The following is an 18,664-nucleotide window of genomic DNA, read 5'->3' on the forward strand; positions in this document are numbered from 1 at the left end:
GAAAGAGGGAAGGAGAGGGAAAGACGAAAGGATGTGGGTTTTAAGGGAGAGGGTAAGGAGTCATTCCAGTCCCGGGAGCGGAAAGACTTACCTTAGGGGGAAAAAAGGACGGGTATACACTCGCGCACACACACATATCCATCCACACATGGTAATTGAAGCACGGTAATTGAAGCACTTCAACACAACTACCTCCTTAACAACTGCTAATGACCTCAGATGCTGTGTAATGGATAAAGCACGGTCAAATGTGAAGTTATCGTATCATCTTGGTTGCAGCGTTTCTATTTTGTCATACTACTACTACTTGCGGGTGATAATATTACTGAAAAACACGGTCGCCAGCCAGAATAACAATTCCAGAACAACAATAATGCCTTCTTACATTCCTGAAGGCAATATCAGCAACACTGCCTCTGAAAACATGTATTATAAACAAGAAAAATTTTTACGATACTTTTGTTAGTATTGAAATGATTGCAAAAGGTTTTATACTTGGTTTTTTCAGTTGTATTGAAATATTTACATTACGTAATTTCACGGACAGAGGTCCCAATAACCAAGTTCACCCACTAGGTAGGATTGTTATTTACTTTACAAACTTTCAATGTAATCTACAATTCTCCACATCTACTTTCATTGTTGCACTTGAGTGACAATTTAAATTTACATCAAAAGAAAACACTCAGCTGCGCAATAATGCTCCACACCAATGGATTCTCAGTTTACTTCTCTTTAGTATAGGAAAGGATTCCTACTTGGAACACTTTAGGTTAAATGAGTAGTTTTGTATAAAAAAGACACTTACATCGATACTGAACAAAACACACAAAAACTTGTCAACACAGCTCATATACAGAACTATTGATGGTTAATTTCAGTAGTGTCATCATGAGCACAGTTGCTGGAGATTTAGGCGCTTTGAAGGCATGTACCATTTTTCAGTGGCGGAGATTTTTTCTTGTCTTAGTGGCATCGAATTGTGTGACTTATACCATTGCAAATATGAGTTTGTCTTTCCTGGGGATCTGCGTCAGTCTAAGTAATGGATGTCTTAGACCATTTCACATCCAGGAACCAACACTCATGGCAGATGTAATTTTATATCTCCTCTAAGGCATTGCTAACTTGTACCTTATCACTTCCCCTTCACTCACATGTGTTAAGCAATTAAACTTTTGTTTTGTTGAAACAATAGTGCGGAGTACAGCATGCATCAGCTTTTGTCACCTGCCTCAACAGTGTTTTGCGCCTGTCTGACCCGCTCCACTTCTCCCCTCTCCTACATGCTTCTGTTAGCAGCAAAAAATGTCCACCTTTTCCAACCTTCCAGAACGTTGGTAAATCCCTACTGGTTTCCACCTATTTTTAACTTTAGCCCTGAGCTGGTGTTGACTTCACCTTACAAACAATTATACATAGTTAAATAAAGGTAATTATTGTTACTTACATAATATTACAAACATTTGTTAATTGCATATAAACATTAAACTACACATAGTCAAAGAATATTGTCTTCTGCAGACACTCTTATACACTAAATACTGTTCAAATCTCATTCTTTGCTTCATTAGTGCAAAGTCTCTTGACTTTCAATAGGTCGATACTGTTACAAAGCCTTCAGTGACTGCCCTATCAGAATATTGTCAAACAATCTTTCACAAAGCCCAAAGAATTCCTTGTTAAATTTAAAGTGCCCAATACCTAGTGAATGACAGTTGAACTGAAATTGAGGGTAGCAAAGCAAAAGCTGAAACGCTTAACTCTGTTTTCAAGTGTTGCTTTACAAAGGAAAACAGAGGAGAATTGCTCCAATTAAATTCTCATACCACTGGAATGATGAGTGTTGGTGGTGTTGAGAAAGAGCTGAAATAGTTAAAATTGAACAAAGCTCAAGGGTTTGATGGAATTGCTATGAGATTCTGTACAAAATTTGCAGCTGGGTTAGGCCCTCTTCAAATAATAATCTATCATAGAGCCCTTCAACAAACAACCATGCCCAATTGTTGGAAGAGAGCACAGGTCGCACCCATCCACAAGAAGGGTAGTAGAAGTGATCCACAAAACTGCCATCCAGTATCCTTGACATCTATTGTTGTAAAATCTTAGAACATATTCTGAGCTCAAACATAATGAGGTATCTGGAGCAGAATGATCTCCTCTGTGAGAATCAGCATGGATTCTGAAACTATCAGTAATGTGAAACCAAACTCACACTTTTCGTACATGACATACTGAAAGTATTGGATCAAGGAGACCAGATAGATGATGTACTTCTTGATTTCCAAAAAACATTTGACTCAAAATGCACCTATGCTTCTTGTCAAAAGTTTGATCATACAGAGTATCAAGAGAAATTTGCGACTGGATTGAGAATTTTTGGACAGGGAGGCCGCAGCATATTGTCTTGGATGGAGAGTCATCATCAGGTGTAAGAGTAACTTTGAGTGTGCCCCAGGGAAGTGTGTTGGACCCTTGAGTGTTCATGTTGTATATTAATGACCTTGCAGAAAATGTCAATGGTAACCTCAGAGTTTTTACAGATGATGCAATTATCTATAATGAAACACTTTCTGAAAGAAGCTGTATAAATATTAAGTCAGACCTTGTAAGATTTCAAAGTGGAGCAGAAATTGGCAGCTTGCTTTAAATGTTCAAAAATGTAAAGATTTGCACTTCAAGAAACAAAAAAACATAGTATCCAGTGACTATAATATCAATGAATCACAGTTGGAATTGACCAACTCACACAAATACCTAAGTGTACGTGTCTGTAGGGATATGTAATTGAATGATCATGTAAGTTCAGTCATGGGTAAAGCTGGTGGCACACTTTGGTTTATTGGTAGAATAGTGGGGAAATGTAATCAGTCAACAAAGATCACTGCTTAAAAATCACCAGTTCTAGAATATTGCTCAAGTGTGTAGGACCTGTAAAGATAGAACTAACAGGGGATATTGAACATATACAGAGAAGGGCAGCATGAATGGTCACATGTTTGTTTAATCCTTGGGAGAGTATCACAGAATAAAGGAACTGATCTGGAAGATAGACATAATCTATCCCAAGAAAGTTTATTAATAAAGTTTCAAGAACTGGCTTTAAACGGTTACTCTAGCAATATACAATGCCTTATGTATCGCTCACATAGGGACCGTGAGGACAAGATTACAACAATGACAACACATGCAGAGGCATTCAAACAATCGTTATTCCTGCACTCCATACATGAATGGAATGGGAAGAAATCCTAGTAAATGGTACAATGGGATGTACCTTCTGCCATACACTTTGCAGTGGCTCGTAGAGTTTGGATATAGATGAAAAGTATGTGCATCCCTTCTCAAAATAAACCTATACAGCTTTATACTAATTTTCTCCCCTGAAAATGCCAATTTAATTTATCATTAGTCATTACGGAAATAGAGTATTTCCACCATGAATTAGAATTCTAACAGCTGTTTCTCATCATGGGAGACATGTCCATCAGGTGGGACAAACCATTAATGCAAACTATATCATTGCTAACATCTGTGGTCATCCACTGAAAGCAGGTAAGATTTTGTCAAAGCACTACACAGAAATCTCATTAACATTCATCTGTCTTAACATAAACACATTGTATCTACTTGCCTGTTTAACTTTTGCTGTGTCTCAGCTCTTGAACTACAATCTAAAATTTATGGACTCTGCATACTATGCCAGTAGTTTTTCCTGCACACATTGAACTCATGGCCAGTTTATTTTTGTTGTTTTGCAGTCATTGGCTATTTTGTATAACCATATTCTTGGCCAGTGCAAACAATTCCATTGTGTAATCATTTCTTTGCAGTGTTAATCTCTAAATAAAGGTTGGACAATTACAGTGCACTATTAACATACTGCCTATATTGGTTGTGACCATTAAGAAGTATTTTTAGATTCGTGTAGTGAGGCTTTTGTCTTTTGTTACAGTTAATTCAGAGTTTGAAGAGACATTTGTTCCTGAATTCAGTGGAGAGACTTACATAGAAATGCAACGCCTAGAAGGTGTGGTTCAAGCATTTTCATTGGAAGTGTGGTTTCTGTCAAGATCACTTAATGGTATTATCCTTTATAATGGGCAGACACTACATGGCAAGGGTGATTTCATAGCTCTCATACTCACTGGAGGGCACGTGCAATTCCAGTTTGATCTTGGCAGTGGAGCAGCAGACATTATGTAAGTATTTAGTGTTAATCTTCTGTGTGCTATAATGTGGTAATAAAAAAAATTGTAACTTTCAGGGAATAATTGAGATGAAAGAGGGTTCTGTAAAGTGTCAAGCTGCCTAATATCTGAATTACAGAAGTCATTTGTTGCTTTTGTGTAGGTCTATTTCCATAAATGATCACAGGTACGCCACTACATATTTGAGAAATGTTACTGTCATGCAAGCATGGAAAAACATCACTGGTAGAACATGGGCGTCAGTTGTGACATACTACAGTTGATGCCTCTGTTCTCTGTCTGCAAAGGGTCACATTGCATCATTTACCATTTTATTTATTTATTTGTCCATCTGTAAACAATAAATATTGTGCCTTTGGCAATTCCTATTGTGTTTTTGATTACCAATTTCTTTCCTACTGAAAACAATGGAGAGTATTTTCGAAAGCTGGGAATCTTGTTACCAGATTAGAATGAAAAGCTTGCAGAGCACTTTTATATGTGGCACTGCTCTTGTACGATCGAGCTGTGAGATATGGCAAATAATATCAAATGTATTTGCACTTCAATCAATTTTAAACTTCAGGAACTGCATTTCCAGAAAGAGTCAACTCCCAAAACTTAAAAGAGTGAAAGATATCTCAACCCTTTGGGGTCATCACAGAAAGTAGTTTCAGTCTGATGAGAAATTTTAATAAAGCCCTAAGAGTATGTTGTAACAATATTTGATCTCAGCCAATTATAACAATAGGTCTCTGATGCTATGAATTTTGATGCTATATCATATTGTTACAGATTACCAGAGGCAAAGCTCAAACTAATCACAATAGCATAAATTACAACAGGTACATGTTGACATAGACAGTAAATACTTCAATGAAGATGATGGATTAACATCATGTCAACAGGTGATATAAACATTCACTTGCTGTGTACTGACTCCAGCTCAAAAAACTAATGCTAATACTACATCAGTTTAATTTCATTTTCCTGTTAAATGAGTCAGTTATAGCAAATCATGCATTAGCAACATCATAACATGCTTCATTTATGTTTAGTTCTGAAGCTTTCCATTCTGAGCAACATGCTGTTCAGGTACTGATAAAGCCTGAAAATCATTATACCAGTAGCAGAAAGAAAAAATATATTTTTCAAAAAGAACCACCCATGATGATAGTGTTGAAAATGTCAGCTTTGGGCTAAAAAATTTTCCATCATATGAAAAGTAGTGCCTTACTTTCAGTGAAATTGCATCAAACTGTTATTATTGCTGCAGTGCCTCATACTCAGAAATGACCATGCTAGTAAATGAGTGCAAAAAATACAAATCATGAAAGTATAAATCATGAAATATAAGCAGCAAGAGAAAAACTTATATTTTTCCAATGTGCAATGCTAAAGGTTGGCAATAATCATAGACTAAAGGTAGAAATTAGGAGCTACCATGATTATTACAAAGATCTACCATTAGAAATTAGAAGCAAATATGCAGCGACAAAGTTAAGAAACTTGAGTAACACTGCTACAACTTTTCAGAAAGTTATGAATAGCTTTAAGATTTATAAGGACATGTCCAGTAGTGATCTTACAATAAACCGTGATAGAATTATCACTGGATGCCAACATCAGGTTTCACATGTTTTTAACAAGTACTTTTCTTCTGCTGTAAAAATCCATCAGTGACCACTTCAGCAATATACATCATAAATATAAGGTCTTTCCATTTAAACAAATCATATACTTTGCCCCACCTAACAGCAAGGATATAAGTTACAAAGTCAGACCACTAAAACAATTGAAATCGTCAGGATATGATGAAATTTCTGTTATCATATTAAAAAAAGATGCTCAGTCAATGTGTCTGATGCCATGACCCCAATATTAAATTATGTAATTGTGTCAAGTAGTTTCCCAAACAATCTAAAAATAGTGCAAATATTCCCAGTTTGCCAGAAATTTGATAAATCTAAACCAGAAAACTATCAACCCATTTCAAAATCAAATCAAATCTCAATCTTAGCTGTATTTTCAAACATAATTACACTAAATTGGTGACGTTCCTCATGCATCACTATCTAACATTTGAAAATCAGAATAGCTCTCTGAAAAACAAGTCAACTTCAGTAGCAATAACACAACTAATAGATAAAATAAAACTGCCACAGAAAATGGGAGTGAGAAGTATGTTACTGGAATGTTCCTTGATTGTGGAAAAACATTTGATTGTCTTTACATTGCCATATTACTTGACAAGCTATGAAATCTGCATGTTGGAGGAACAAGCTATGGGTTGATAAAATAGTATATGGTATATGAGCAACTGGAAACAATTATTGTTACTTGAAATAAACAGTGGGTTATTCAAAAATCAAAATTACTAATATCAAATACGCAGTTCCTCAGACTTCCTTATTGAAACCCCTTCTTTTCTTGATTTATGTTTATTTATTTATTTATTTGTCCATATAAATCTCATTTTCAGTACATGGATATTACTTTATTACTAGGTCTGTATCATTTATCAGTCGTGACTGGACAGACTACATCAGGGTTACATATATAAGATTTAGTTAAAATTTTATACAACATACAGAAAAGTATCCAAAATAAGGGCAGATATAACATATTAATACAATATATTTTGTCCATCCACTTCGATCAATATTGGAAAATTCTCCAATTCTTTCAAGTCCTGTGCAATTGTCCTCTTGAACTGTCCTAGCAGCAGAGTCTGCACTTCTCGGTCCAGTGTATTGAACATTTTTAGGACTACGACTGGAAAACTGTCTTGTGTTCCAATCAGCACACCAGAATTAATATGGCTATGAAAGAGTGCACAATAAACTGTTAATAGGTACTGGTTAGTTAATATGCCTTTTAGTTTTCTTAGCAGGTACATAACACAAGAGAGCTTGGAACACCAATACTCTGTGTGATTGTCATTGTCAGTTTGCTGTCTGTCATGAAACCTTGTAGTTTGACAGCCTCCATGTTGTCCTGGCAGCCAACTTTGCTGAGACTGCATATCATATATTGTGTTTTTTCTTGATTCATTTTCATTTTATCTTCAATGAACCACTCTTTAATGCTTTCAAAGAGTGCATCTGCTCTCAACAGAGTTTGTTCAGATGTTTTCTGGCAAAGAGCGTGGTATCATCAGCAGACTTTAGATACAATCTATATTATTGACACAGATAAGGAGCAGGAGGGGTCCTATGACGGATCCCAGGGATACACCATGCTCTAATTTTTGCTCTAGGGAGGTTGCTCCATGGACTGATACTATTTGTCTTTGGTTTTCTAGATAGATTGAAGAGTAGCTAGGACTACACCTTCAATACCATAACACTTGAGCTTATTAATCAGTATCTTTTGTGAGATGCAATCAACTGCCTTGCTCAGGTCGCAGAGTGTCAATGCCACACTCTCTCTATCTTCAAACCCCTCCCTTATCTTCATGATTAAGTCCTGTACTGCTGTAAATGTTGACTTTCCATTGTGAAAACCATGCTGTGTGTCCTGGAAGAGTTTATTGTTTTTGAAGTAATTTTGTATCTGATGTTTCATTACGGACTCCATGACTTTAGCAAGAATGGGTATTATTGAAATAGGTTTGAAGCTCAGCACTTTGCATGGGTTACCTTTTTTGTAGACTGGTACTGTCTGTGCCACCTTCAGAAAATCTGGGAAGATACCAGAAGATAAACACTTGTTAATTACTGTGGCTGATTGAGCTGTGGTATTATTTTCTTCAGTACTGTGCAGGGCATACCATAGATATCTCGATTCTCTGAATGCTTGTAAGATTTCACTATATTTTACAAGGTCCTCAGGGTGTATTTCCTTCCAGTTTTTAAAAGTACAGCTTACAAAAAAATGGCTCTGAGCACTGTGCGACTTAACATCTGAGGTCATCAGTTGCCTAGAACTGAGAACAAATTAAACCTAACTAACCTAAGGACATCACACACATCCATGCCCGAGGCAGGATTCGAACCTGCGACCATAGCAGTCGCTCGGCTCCAGACTGTAGCACCTAGAACTGCACGGCCACTCGGGCTGGCAGTGTAGCTTACACTTTTTATATTGCCCATTGGATCTAAGCCTGATACTGGAATTTCATTTTCTGTACTTTACACTACGCTAACAAAGTACTGGTTAAAGGCATCAGGACTACCAGAATTTAAGATGGAAGTAGGCTTCTTCCAGTGCTCATTTACCAGATTCCATTCTGCTTTACATGGATTATGAGCCTCTTTGATGAACTTGTCATTGTGTTTCTTTTTTGCATCCTCCACTGCCTTTCTGTAGATTTTTTTGGCTCTTAAATAGTTACAGTGAAGCAGGTCTTTAGTTGGAAGGTCTATGACTATTTTCATATGGTCTCTGAATACTTTGGTGATGCATTGTATGTAATTTCTTTAGCTCAGCTGTATGCCATATATTCCCTTTAATTTTTTTTCCCCTTCCTTGTGACTTGCTTGCAGAGTTCTTCTTGGGGATTTCTGGGGAAATGTCATCAAATTTTGTTCTTAAGGTTTGGAATAGACATTCAAATGAGTCAATGGATCCCATTTCTGCAAGTTTCTGTTGCTAGTTTACACTAGACAGTGCTGCTCTAAGGTCATTAAATCTTTCTTCTTTGATAACCCTTTTACTCAATGTGTAACTTGAGTGCCATGTGACTGGTTGCAATTTACTTTTGCTCTCCATAATAAGCTCCGTTACTAGTACACTGTGTTCTGCAATCATTGGTTCAACTACACTGATATTATATTCCCAAGTACTGAGGTTGGTGACAACTGTGTCTAGATAGGCAACACCTCTTGTTGGGAGCTGGTTTGCTACAAACAACCCACAGCTGTTCATTAAGTTCATGAAAACCCTCTCTTTAGTACTTCCACATGCTATGTTTATGTTGAAGTCACCACACAATGTGAGTTTAGACTTAAGGTGTGTGTGTGTGTGTGTGTGTGTGTGTGTGTGTGTGTGTGTGTGTGTGTTTGTGTGTGTGTTTGTGTGTGTGTGTGTGTGTAAGTTAAGATAAACAGTTATCCATCAGTGCAATAAAGTTTTCGAAGTTAACATTAGGTGAATGATATACAGAGATAACAGTGAGATGAATATTTGGTAACGTTGACGCAGCTATTTCAAGATCCATATCTGTACAAAAGTTTTTTAAATCAATTTCCTTTACACTAAGATTTTTGTTTGCATGCACAGACACACCACCGTGAGCTGCAATAGTTCTATACCATACATTTACCACATCCAAATACTCAACAGATTTGTAACAGTCACCCTCTGCTTCAATCAGCCAGTGCTCACAGATACAAAAAAACATCTGGTTTCACTTCTTCTACAAAGAATGATAAGATGTCCACTTTGGTTCTTAAGCACTGTAGATATACACTCACTATAACTAATGGCATATTGCTGTTATCACTAATGTTCTTTTTATCTGATAATCCATGGTCCCAATTTTTGATCTCAGAGTCTATTTTACTGGGGCACCGGTTGATCTCTGGAATAAAAAAACGCCTTATTACAACATTCTTGGGCCATATGGTTTTACAAACGTCAAATGTAAATAATTTAAATTTTTGTAATAAATTGGAGCTATACTGTTAATAATTACAAATTTTATTAAATATTGTATATTTATAACGTCCTTCTACAATTAAAGATTCAAAATACACCAGGCATGACTACTTCCATGTATTTATGTAGGGAAGGGATAAGATATTTAGGTCTTTAAAGAAAGATTTGCATGGTTTTCTGCTGCTCACTTGTTTCATTATTCTTATAACTGCCTTTTGTTCCCTGAAAACTGTTTTGACTTGGTGTGCATTTCCCCAGAAAATGGTAGGTTAGGGGTTGTCCTAGGTGGGGTTTGGGGGGGGGGGGGCAGGATAGAAATATGGGAAGTAATGGCAGCAGGTGTCAGGGTAAGAATGTAGAGGGAGAGGCAGCAGTTGCATAGGATAGGAAAGCAGTGCGGGCACCTGCAGTAAGCTCAAGCTTGCAGTGCATGATGACATGGAGCAGTGTATTGAGAGAGGAGGTCTTCTTTATGTATTATTCTCATATGAGGTGTGACACTAAAGTAATGAGACTTATGTGAAAAACAATGTTGCTCACTGTTTTAGTCAAGTTTAGTGTTGTCTCCTTCAAAGTAGTTCCCTTCTGATTGCACACACTTTTTCCAGTGCTTCTGCCACTGATGGTAACATTTCTGGAACTCATCTTCTGGAATATCCTCCAAGACCCTCGTCAAAGTTTTTTGGACATCTTGTGTTGTTTGAATATGGTGTCCCTTGACTGCTGTTTTGACTCTTGGAAATAGAAAAAAGTCGCACGAAGTGATATGTGGTGAATAAGGTGGCTGTGGTAGTACTGAAATTTGTTTTGAGGTTAAAAATTGCCATACTGACAGAGCAGTATGGGATGGCACATTATCGTGATGCAGAATCCAATTATCATCATTGTTGGCACGGACATGAAGAACTCTTTTACGAAGTCTTTCTAAAATTTCTTTGTAGTAATATTGGATAATGTTTGTCCAGGAAGCACCCATTCTTCATGAACAATTCCCTTGGAATCAAAGAAGCACACAAGCATGCATTTCACTTTTGACTTTGACATGCGAACTTTTTTTGGTCTGGGTGATCCCTTTGAGCACCATTGCGAACTTTGATGTTTTGTCTCTGGATCACACTGAAAAAACCAACTTTCATCACTAGTGATAACATGGCTCAACAATTCTGGATTGATTTCCATTTGCTCTAACAAATTGGCTGCCACATTTTTCCGTGTTTCTCACTGTTGTGATGTGAGATTTTTGGGGACCATTTTGCACAAATCTTTCTCATACCAAGATCTTCAGTTATTATTAGAGACAAACCGTTCCTTGATTGATGTTCAGTTCTTCTGCGATCATTTTCATGGATAATCTTCAATCAGATCGTACGAGTTCACGTACCCTGGCCTAGTTAACATCCGCCTGTGAGGTTGATGGTCGTCCATTGCGGTCTTCATCTGCAACATTCATTCTGCCTTCACCAAACATTTTATGCCAACGAGAAACTTGAGCTCTTGACAAAACCTCCTCTCCAAAAGCCTTCTGAAGCTTACCTTAAGTTGTCACCACATTTTCACCCAATTTAACAAAAAAGGAACGGCATACCATTGAGCAATATTATACGGTTCCATTTCCATGATGAGAGACACAAACATGTTAACTTATTACAGCACAACCCACAACTGAGCAGTTGCATCGATGTGCTGCTTGGACTTGAAGCAGCTTATAGACCAAGGTCAAAGATATTGTGCCTACACAAGCCTGCAGGGTTGCCACATCCTGCAAAGAAAATCAGTCTCATTACTTTATTGTCACACCTCGTAGATCATTTTTGTTTGGGACACCATATTCTTCTTATTTTCACAGAAATGGTACTAGTGTAAGAAAGGTATGTGATTTTACCTGTTTTCATAGGTGTCAGTTCCCTCAGCAGAGTGGTCATTTTGTGTTTGAAGAGACACTCAGTCTGTTGTTCTGAACACCTATTCATTTTTTTTAAAAAATCCCTCACATATCTCAGTTCCTCAGTAAGGCTTTCTTCATCTGACAGCATACATGTTCTGTGGACCATTGCTCTCAATGTGGAACTTCACTGTGATTGTTGTTGATAGCTTTTGGCATGCAGATAAGTATTGGTGTGGGTGGATTTCTTGTAGTCATTCTTTCCCATGGATCCATTCACTCTTCTCTTCACTAAAACATGTGGAAAGGTAACTGACATCTCATTCTATTTCCATTGTGAATTTTATTCATGGGTGGATTTACTAGAGATGTAGGAATTTTTGAAGACACCAGTGAGGAAAAAGCTAGAATCACATATTTGCCATGTACTTGTGCCCTTCCTGGGAGGATCAAGAGAATACTTCAAGAATAGAGTATCCAATGTATATTGATTCCACTAGTGAAATTAAAAGATTTATTTTGTTGCATGCAAGGTAATCTGGGGCCCCAAAAACTGGCTGTGTATCATGTATCATACAAATGTGTCAGATAATAAGAACATGTGGACAAGATGTAAAAAATGAACACTGCTTCACCTGTGAGCAAGAAATGAAATATGAAAATACCAGTACTGTGGGTGCAGGTAACAAAAAATCTCAAAGCAATAAAGGTGTTAACCAAGATTCTTGGAAACTAACACTAAGTTTGCTTAAATCACAGTGGAAAACATCTCAGTGCTCTCTCTCTCTCTCTCTCTCTCTCTCTCTCTCTCTCTCTCTCTCTCTCTCTCTCCCTTTCTCTCTCTCTCTCTGTCTCTCTCTCTCCCTCTCTATCTATCTACCTATCTATCTACCCTCTCTCTCTCGGCTCATGTATAGTTTGTATTAAGTAATATAACCTTTTTTGGGTTTTGGGATATCCTTTTAGTTGATTTTAAATTTCTATTGGCTGTCTTATTGTTCAGTGGCACAATCACAAATCAGCACGCAGCTTGTCCCATTCACAGTTTGGTTAGAGTCCAAACAGCAAAAAACAAAATCTGCATTCAATGCCTGACAAAGACAACCAGAGGAGCAGTTGAAATATTGTGTAAAGAAAAAATTACAACTTGGCTGCAAACTCAGATACTTGTAAAATATCAACTTTGCTTAGAAAACTCAGAAGATCACGTGAAATGTCTGCTCATCACATTTGATCAAATGTAGGGCCTGTTTTAATGGTATGTTTTCAGTCAATGAAAGAGACAAGCTCCTCCCAATGCTTCGCATCTGAAACTGGAGCTCCTCACTCAAAGTCATATATTTCAACCCTACTTTCTTCCAGATATACAGAAATCTAGGATGCCGTGTAGCTGTTTCCATTTCCTCTTTGAAGCTTATGAAAATGCAGTCAGCTGTAGGACACCAAGTTTTATAACAGTGAGATTGGTAAATACAGAAAATATTGTCCTTGGAGAAAAGAATGGCTTTTGGAAATTTTTCATGCCAAGACTGCTCATAGAAAATAAACAGGAATTTAGTAAAGAGGCATATAGTTGTATATTATTCAGATACTTTTGGCGGTGTGTAAATGGACTGTTGGAAACAGAACTATGCATATAGAAAAAAGGTGTAACTTTATTAACTACAAAAACTGACCTGGAAGTGTAAAGCACTCCTTTAAACTTATATGCATTATGACAGTGCCATTATAGAGTTGAAAACTAAACTTAAACTTCTAGATTTTAGTAAATATAGTGTAACAAATAATTTCTTTTTCACTCTTATATTTATAGAGGATCAAATTATCAAATCAGACAAGTAAACAAGTTTATGAACTATGTTAAAGTTGTACAGACATTTTAACTCAAAATTTCTATACATTTAATTAAAGCAATGTTATTTATAGAATCTTCATTGATATAATACTCGCTAACCCTTGCAACTAATGGCATTGCACTATTTATCAAATTTAATTTTCTGAAGCGTGTGAGACATTCAAGAATCTAAATCAGTCGTAAGCTGGAAATTTTCAAAAATAAGTGCATGTAACCCATGGAAACTCATTGGACAAAACATCTAGCAAAGTACACTTCCATAAAACCATGATTATAACTAATTGCCTCTATGACAGTGAGTAATGACTAATAAAAGTAAATGACAAAATCAGAGTACAGGCCGCTAAATGAGACTTTGAGATAAGTAACAGATATAAGAGTGAGAGAGAGAAGGAGAAACATAGGTGTATGGCAGTAGTTTAAAATTGTAAACTTAAAATGATTGAATGTTACAGAAATGAATGGTTGAAATACTCAAAGAGTAAAGAAAGGTTACCTAAAATAATACTTCATTCTCACCCAGAAAAAAGAAGTCATTTTTTATTCTTTGAATCAGAGTCAAACAAACAAATTATGGATGTGACCATAAAAAATCAGGATGGCTCCCTCATTTACTGTTTTGGGCTGCATAAAGAAGGCTTTCATTAAAGTCATTGGATATGGTCAGTAGAGTGACAGTATTGCCTGTAGTTGAATGTACAGTCAGGATGAGCTCCATGAAACATTTGAACTCATTACTGCAAACATGATTCTCAAATTCCTTCTCTGAATTTCATGCTATTTTACTTGATATTGATCTTCATTTTACCAGAAGCTGAATTAGGCAACTATTGTATTTTCCAGGAACTACCAAATTATCACATAGTATAGCATTCTATTTGTGAAAAAACGTATCTGTTTGACTGCTTGTTTGATGCATGAATACACAGCTAACATGAGTGCCATCTTAGCTAGCTTCAGAACTGCAGATTCCTTACAAATGTGAAAAACAAAACTTTCTGTCACATAATACTTTTTGGCCAGAAACGCATCCACCTGACTTGGCTATATGAGCAAAGCTCTCTACCAAAGCTGCTATTCTTTAAAATTATGTATTAATACGAGGCCCAATATTATCTCCTCATCTCTCAAACAAGCATTTTCTCATCCTCTCAATCTCTTCAACATCCTAATCAGACCTGTGCTACTTCTGAATTCATTTCCTTTGTATGTAGTTCATAACCTTTTAAACATCACCACAGCAAGGTTCATCTTATGTGCCCTTCCTGTCTACAAAATTATCATGTCTTTTCTATAAATTTCTTTTGCTAAAGATCTATGATTTTGAAAAAGACCTCAAATCTGTTGCAACTGAAGTAATGTAATCCTGGAGGGTTCACCAAGTTTTGTTATAATGAATACATGTTTTTACCTCTCAAAGAATTTTAAATCAGTTCTAGCTATTGTTTATCCCAGTAGTATGTGTTTTGGTACAGTGTTAAATCACAGCCTAATAGGCAGTTATCCAGTTTGTATTCTGTTTCCAAAATGTCTGGTTGGAAGAATATCTCCTGACAGTGTACTTGGAAAGGTTTTAGGCCTTGAGAGATTTCATACTAAACAGAGAAATTAAGTCTGGAATTATAGTTCTTTTGCTAAAAAAGTGAATATTTCATAGAAAGATCAATATTGTGCATAAAGTCTGTTGGTTGACTATATGTGCATTACAGTTTTTAGATATATATAAATTATTACATAATATTCACATTCCCACATTGACCTTATTTATAAATGTTAAACAATTTTATATTTTTTGACAGCTCTGAGGACACCATAATGGTGGGGCAGTGGCACTCTGTCAAAGTTAGTCGTTTTGAGCAAGATGGTACCTTACAGCTTGACATGGCTTCAGTGGCAAAAGGATCTTCTGGACCTTCACTTACTGAACTAAATCTTGAGCTTCCCCTGTACATTGGTGGTGTTCCGTAAGTAATAATTAGCTGAAGTTTCATAGGGTATGTGAAATGTTTTGCTAGAAATAAACCAATGACAATGAATGTTTCAACTAACCACAGTGGCATTGCTGATCTTAAGAGAGTGTAGATTTGGAATTACTGTTAATAAATATTAACAAAGAGATAGAGGGGCTGGCCAGTACTTACCTCAGCTCAGTACAGCTGATAGATACACAAAACAGAACAGAAAATTTACGTTCCTAGCTTTCGGAACTTTGTTCCTTCATCAGGGAGGAGAGAGGGGAAAGAAAGGGAAGAAGGGAAAGTGGATTCAGTTACTCACAACTCAGGTTATGAAGCAACAGGGAAAGGAAAACATGGAGGATAGCAGGGATGGAGGCATGGTTGTTAGAGGGAAGCCAAAGATATCTTTGGCTATGAAGCAACAGGGAAAGGAAAACAGGGAGGGTAGCAAGGATGGAGGCATGGTTGTCAGAGGGAAGCCAAAGATATCTTCGGCTTCCCTCTGACAACCATCCTTGCTACCCACCCTGTTTTCCTTTCCCTGTTGCTTCATAACCTGAGTTGTGAGTAACTGAATCCGCTTTCCCTTCTTCCCTTTCTTTCACCTCTCTCCTCCCTGATGAAGGAACAAAGTTCCAAAAGCTGGGAACGTTAATTTTCTGTTCTGTTTTGTGTATCTATCGGCTGTACTGAGCTGAGGTAAGTACTGGCCAACCTCTCTATCTCTTTGTTAGTATTTGTTTCACATCTTTATATGAGATTTTCTGTTAATAAGTATTAGCTTTTAACTCTAGCTTTTCACAGAAGAATTAACATCATTATATTCAGAAGAATTTGCTGCATTTACTTGATAAATCCAAGATGAGAAGCCAAACTATATTTGGATTTTCATAACTCTCACATCCTGCATCTTTCATAACATCTTACACACTGCATTTGTGCTCTTTTAGTTTCCCATTCATACATCCTTACATGATACTTGTAGGCATTCTGTCACACCTCAGTAAATCTCTAATTAGTTGCATTTGTCTGACTATTATGGTTTTCCTTGAACTGCCCCTATCTCTTACTCTTCAAAGAACTTCCTCAATTTATCCTGTCTGACATTATTGCATTATTATTATGTTTTTTGTCTGTTTTTCTAACCAATTGTTGCCAGCCTTCTTTTTGTTTTTAGGCTTCGTAATGTTCATGTCTCGTAAATCTTCCCTAGTTTCTTCTTACCAGGTGACTTTTACCTTCTTTAAATTAATAATGTTGAGTAGACATTTAGTGAGTCTGTTGTTGTCGTCTGCAAATATGACATTAAATTTCAAGTAACTCTTGTGTACAAGGTTAGTGAAACATTATGTTTGTATGTAGGGGTCAGATGTTCTCCCCTTCATCCAAATTTCATCTTCTTGTGTGAATCCATATATTTTTCAAAGATTTTTCCACTCCTATTTCTCATGTTTTACAACTTTAGTGTGCTTTCCAGCAGTTATGATCTCCAATGCATGTAGTGCTTCCTGTAAAAGGAACGGCCCTGTAATTTGCATTTTCACATTTCATTTCATGATATTACTTTTGTTATTATGGTGATGCATGATATTGCTTTTTGTTTTAGTGGTTCTGAATGTGTTTTGAACTTTCATGGCTCTTTTGATGTTTGCACAACTGTCCACCCCTGAGAATAGTAAGATTCCTGTGAGGTATTTGAAGGAGTGTACCATATTGCATCTTCAGTAGGAGTTTCCTGCTGTTTTGATCAAGATTTTTCATTTTGATTATTGTGATTATTACAGCTACACATTTTGCATGGTGGCATAGCTCTGAATAGTTTGCACCTTTGTAATCAGCATACTTCTAAATATATATTACATTTTAACAGAATGTGTATTTTTGTACTACCTCCTTAACTTTATCTGCTTATTCAGTCTATACTATTTGATCTTTATTGCATGTCTGTAGCAATATACCTCAAATTCAGCCCCATCTTTTCTTTGGTCCAAGTTTCATAGTCACAGAGAACAAAACTCCTTAAGCATGCATTTAAAAACATTTTCACAGTTGTTAGACTGTTACAGTGGGACATTAAAATCATTTTATTCCTGTCAAATATATATTTTACTTGGACAGTTCGTTTTAACATTTCTATTTTACTCTCTCTACAATTCCTCTTGAAGTTCATTTCTTGGATTAATCAGCATCTTATACAGCTCTTCTTGGTTCAGGCCGTATACTTATTTGTTGTTTACCATGGCAGCATTATCACATCTGGGTCTCTTTCACACCAAACAAGGCACCTTAAATTTTGTGGTTTTATAAATGAATGTAAAATGAAAAAGGAACACCATGCATCATTTTACAACATGAAAAATTTTATTTTACACAGTATACAATCATAATCACAGGGTCACACACATATAGACAGATTGTCTGGGACGACAGTTACAGTATCCTGTATCGAAAACTTAGCTTTCCAATTATGTAGAGAGACAGTCACAATGGTGTCAGATGTCATTTTGGGAAACAGTATTTTTCACTATGTTTACGTGTGGTCACAAAAGGCGAAAGGATGTTGTTGGTAAGAGATGTTGTCTGGTAATTGTACTTACGAAGACATCTTGAAGATTATGTTGGGTAATGCAAAAAATTTGTACATGAACATTCCCTAGCTGGAAGACAGCACCACAACGATGATACAAGGCACAAAAAAGACTTTCACATGGTTAACAGAAGATTAACTTTAACAGCAAAAAGGCCCTATGTCAAAAGAGCTGTTTTTTTTATATAAAATTTGTCAGCAAATGAAGTTAAGATGCTTACAGGGGGTACTTTTAAAATATCACTATAGCAGTGGATTATCCAAAAATACCTGTATAACTTGGATTTAACATGAATAAGAATGTGAAAGACAACCCTGTACTTTCCAGTTAAAAACCAAACATTAAAAACTAAAAAAAGAAATGTTACATGGCTGACGAAAGGCATTAAAATATCATGTGCTGAAAAGAGGAGACTTTATGAAATCTCAAAAACACAAAATGTTACAGAAGAATTTCTAGTGCATTTCAAGAATTATAAGAGAGTGCTTCACAAAGTCATAAAAGAATCTAAAAAAACAACAAATGATCACCATATAAAAATGGCCAGGAACAAAATGAAAGCCATGTGGAAGATAGTCAGAGAACAAGTA

At 36.4% G+C, this 18,664-nt stretch overlaps 1 protein-coding gene across 1 annotated transcript in view; it reads left to right on the forward strand.

The window, feature by feature from the left end:
• The window catches only part of LOC126158394 (agrin-like), a 422,061-nt gene that overhangs the window by 287,405 nt on the left and 115,992 nt on the right, over positions 1–18,664 (forward strand). The window contains exons 20-21 of the mRNA XM_049916440.1: positions 3,956–4,202; positions 15,328–15,492. Of these exons, the coding sequence (XP_049772397.1) occupies positions 3,956–4,202; positions 15,328–15,492 (412 nt within the window). The remainder of the gene's footprint in view (positions 1–3,955; positions 4,203–15,327; positions 15,493–18,664) is intronic.

This window comes from Schistocerca cancellata, chromosome 2 (genome assembly GCF_023864275.1).
Source record: "Schistocerca cancellata isolate TAMUIC-IGC-003103 chromosome 2, iqSchCanc2.1, whole genome shotgun sequence".
NCBI lineage: Eukaryota > Metazoa > Arthropoda > Insecta > Orthoptera > Acrididae > Schistocerca > Schistocerca cancellata.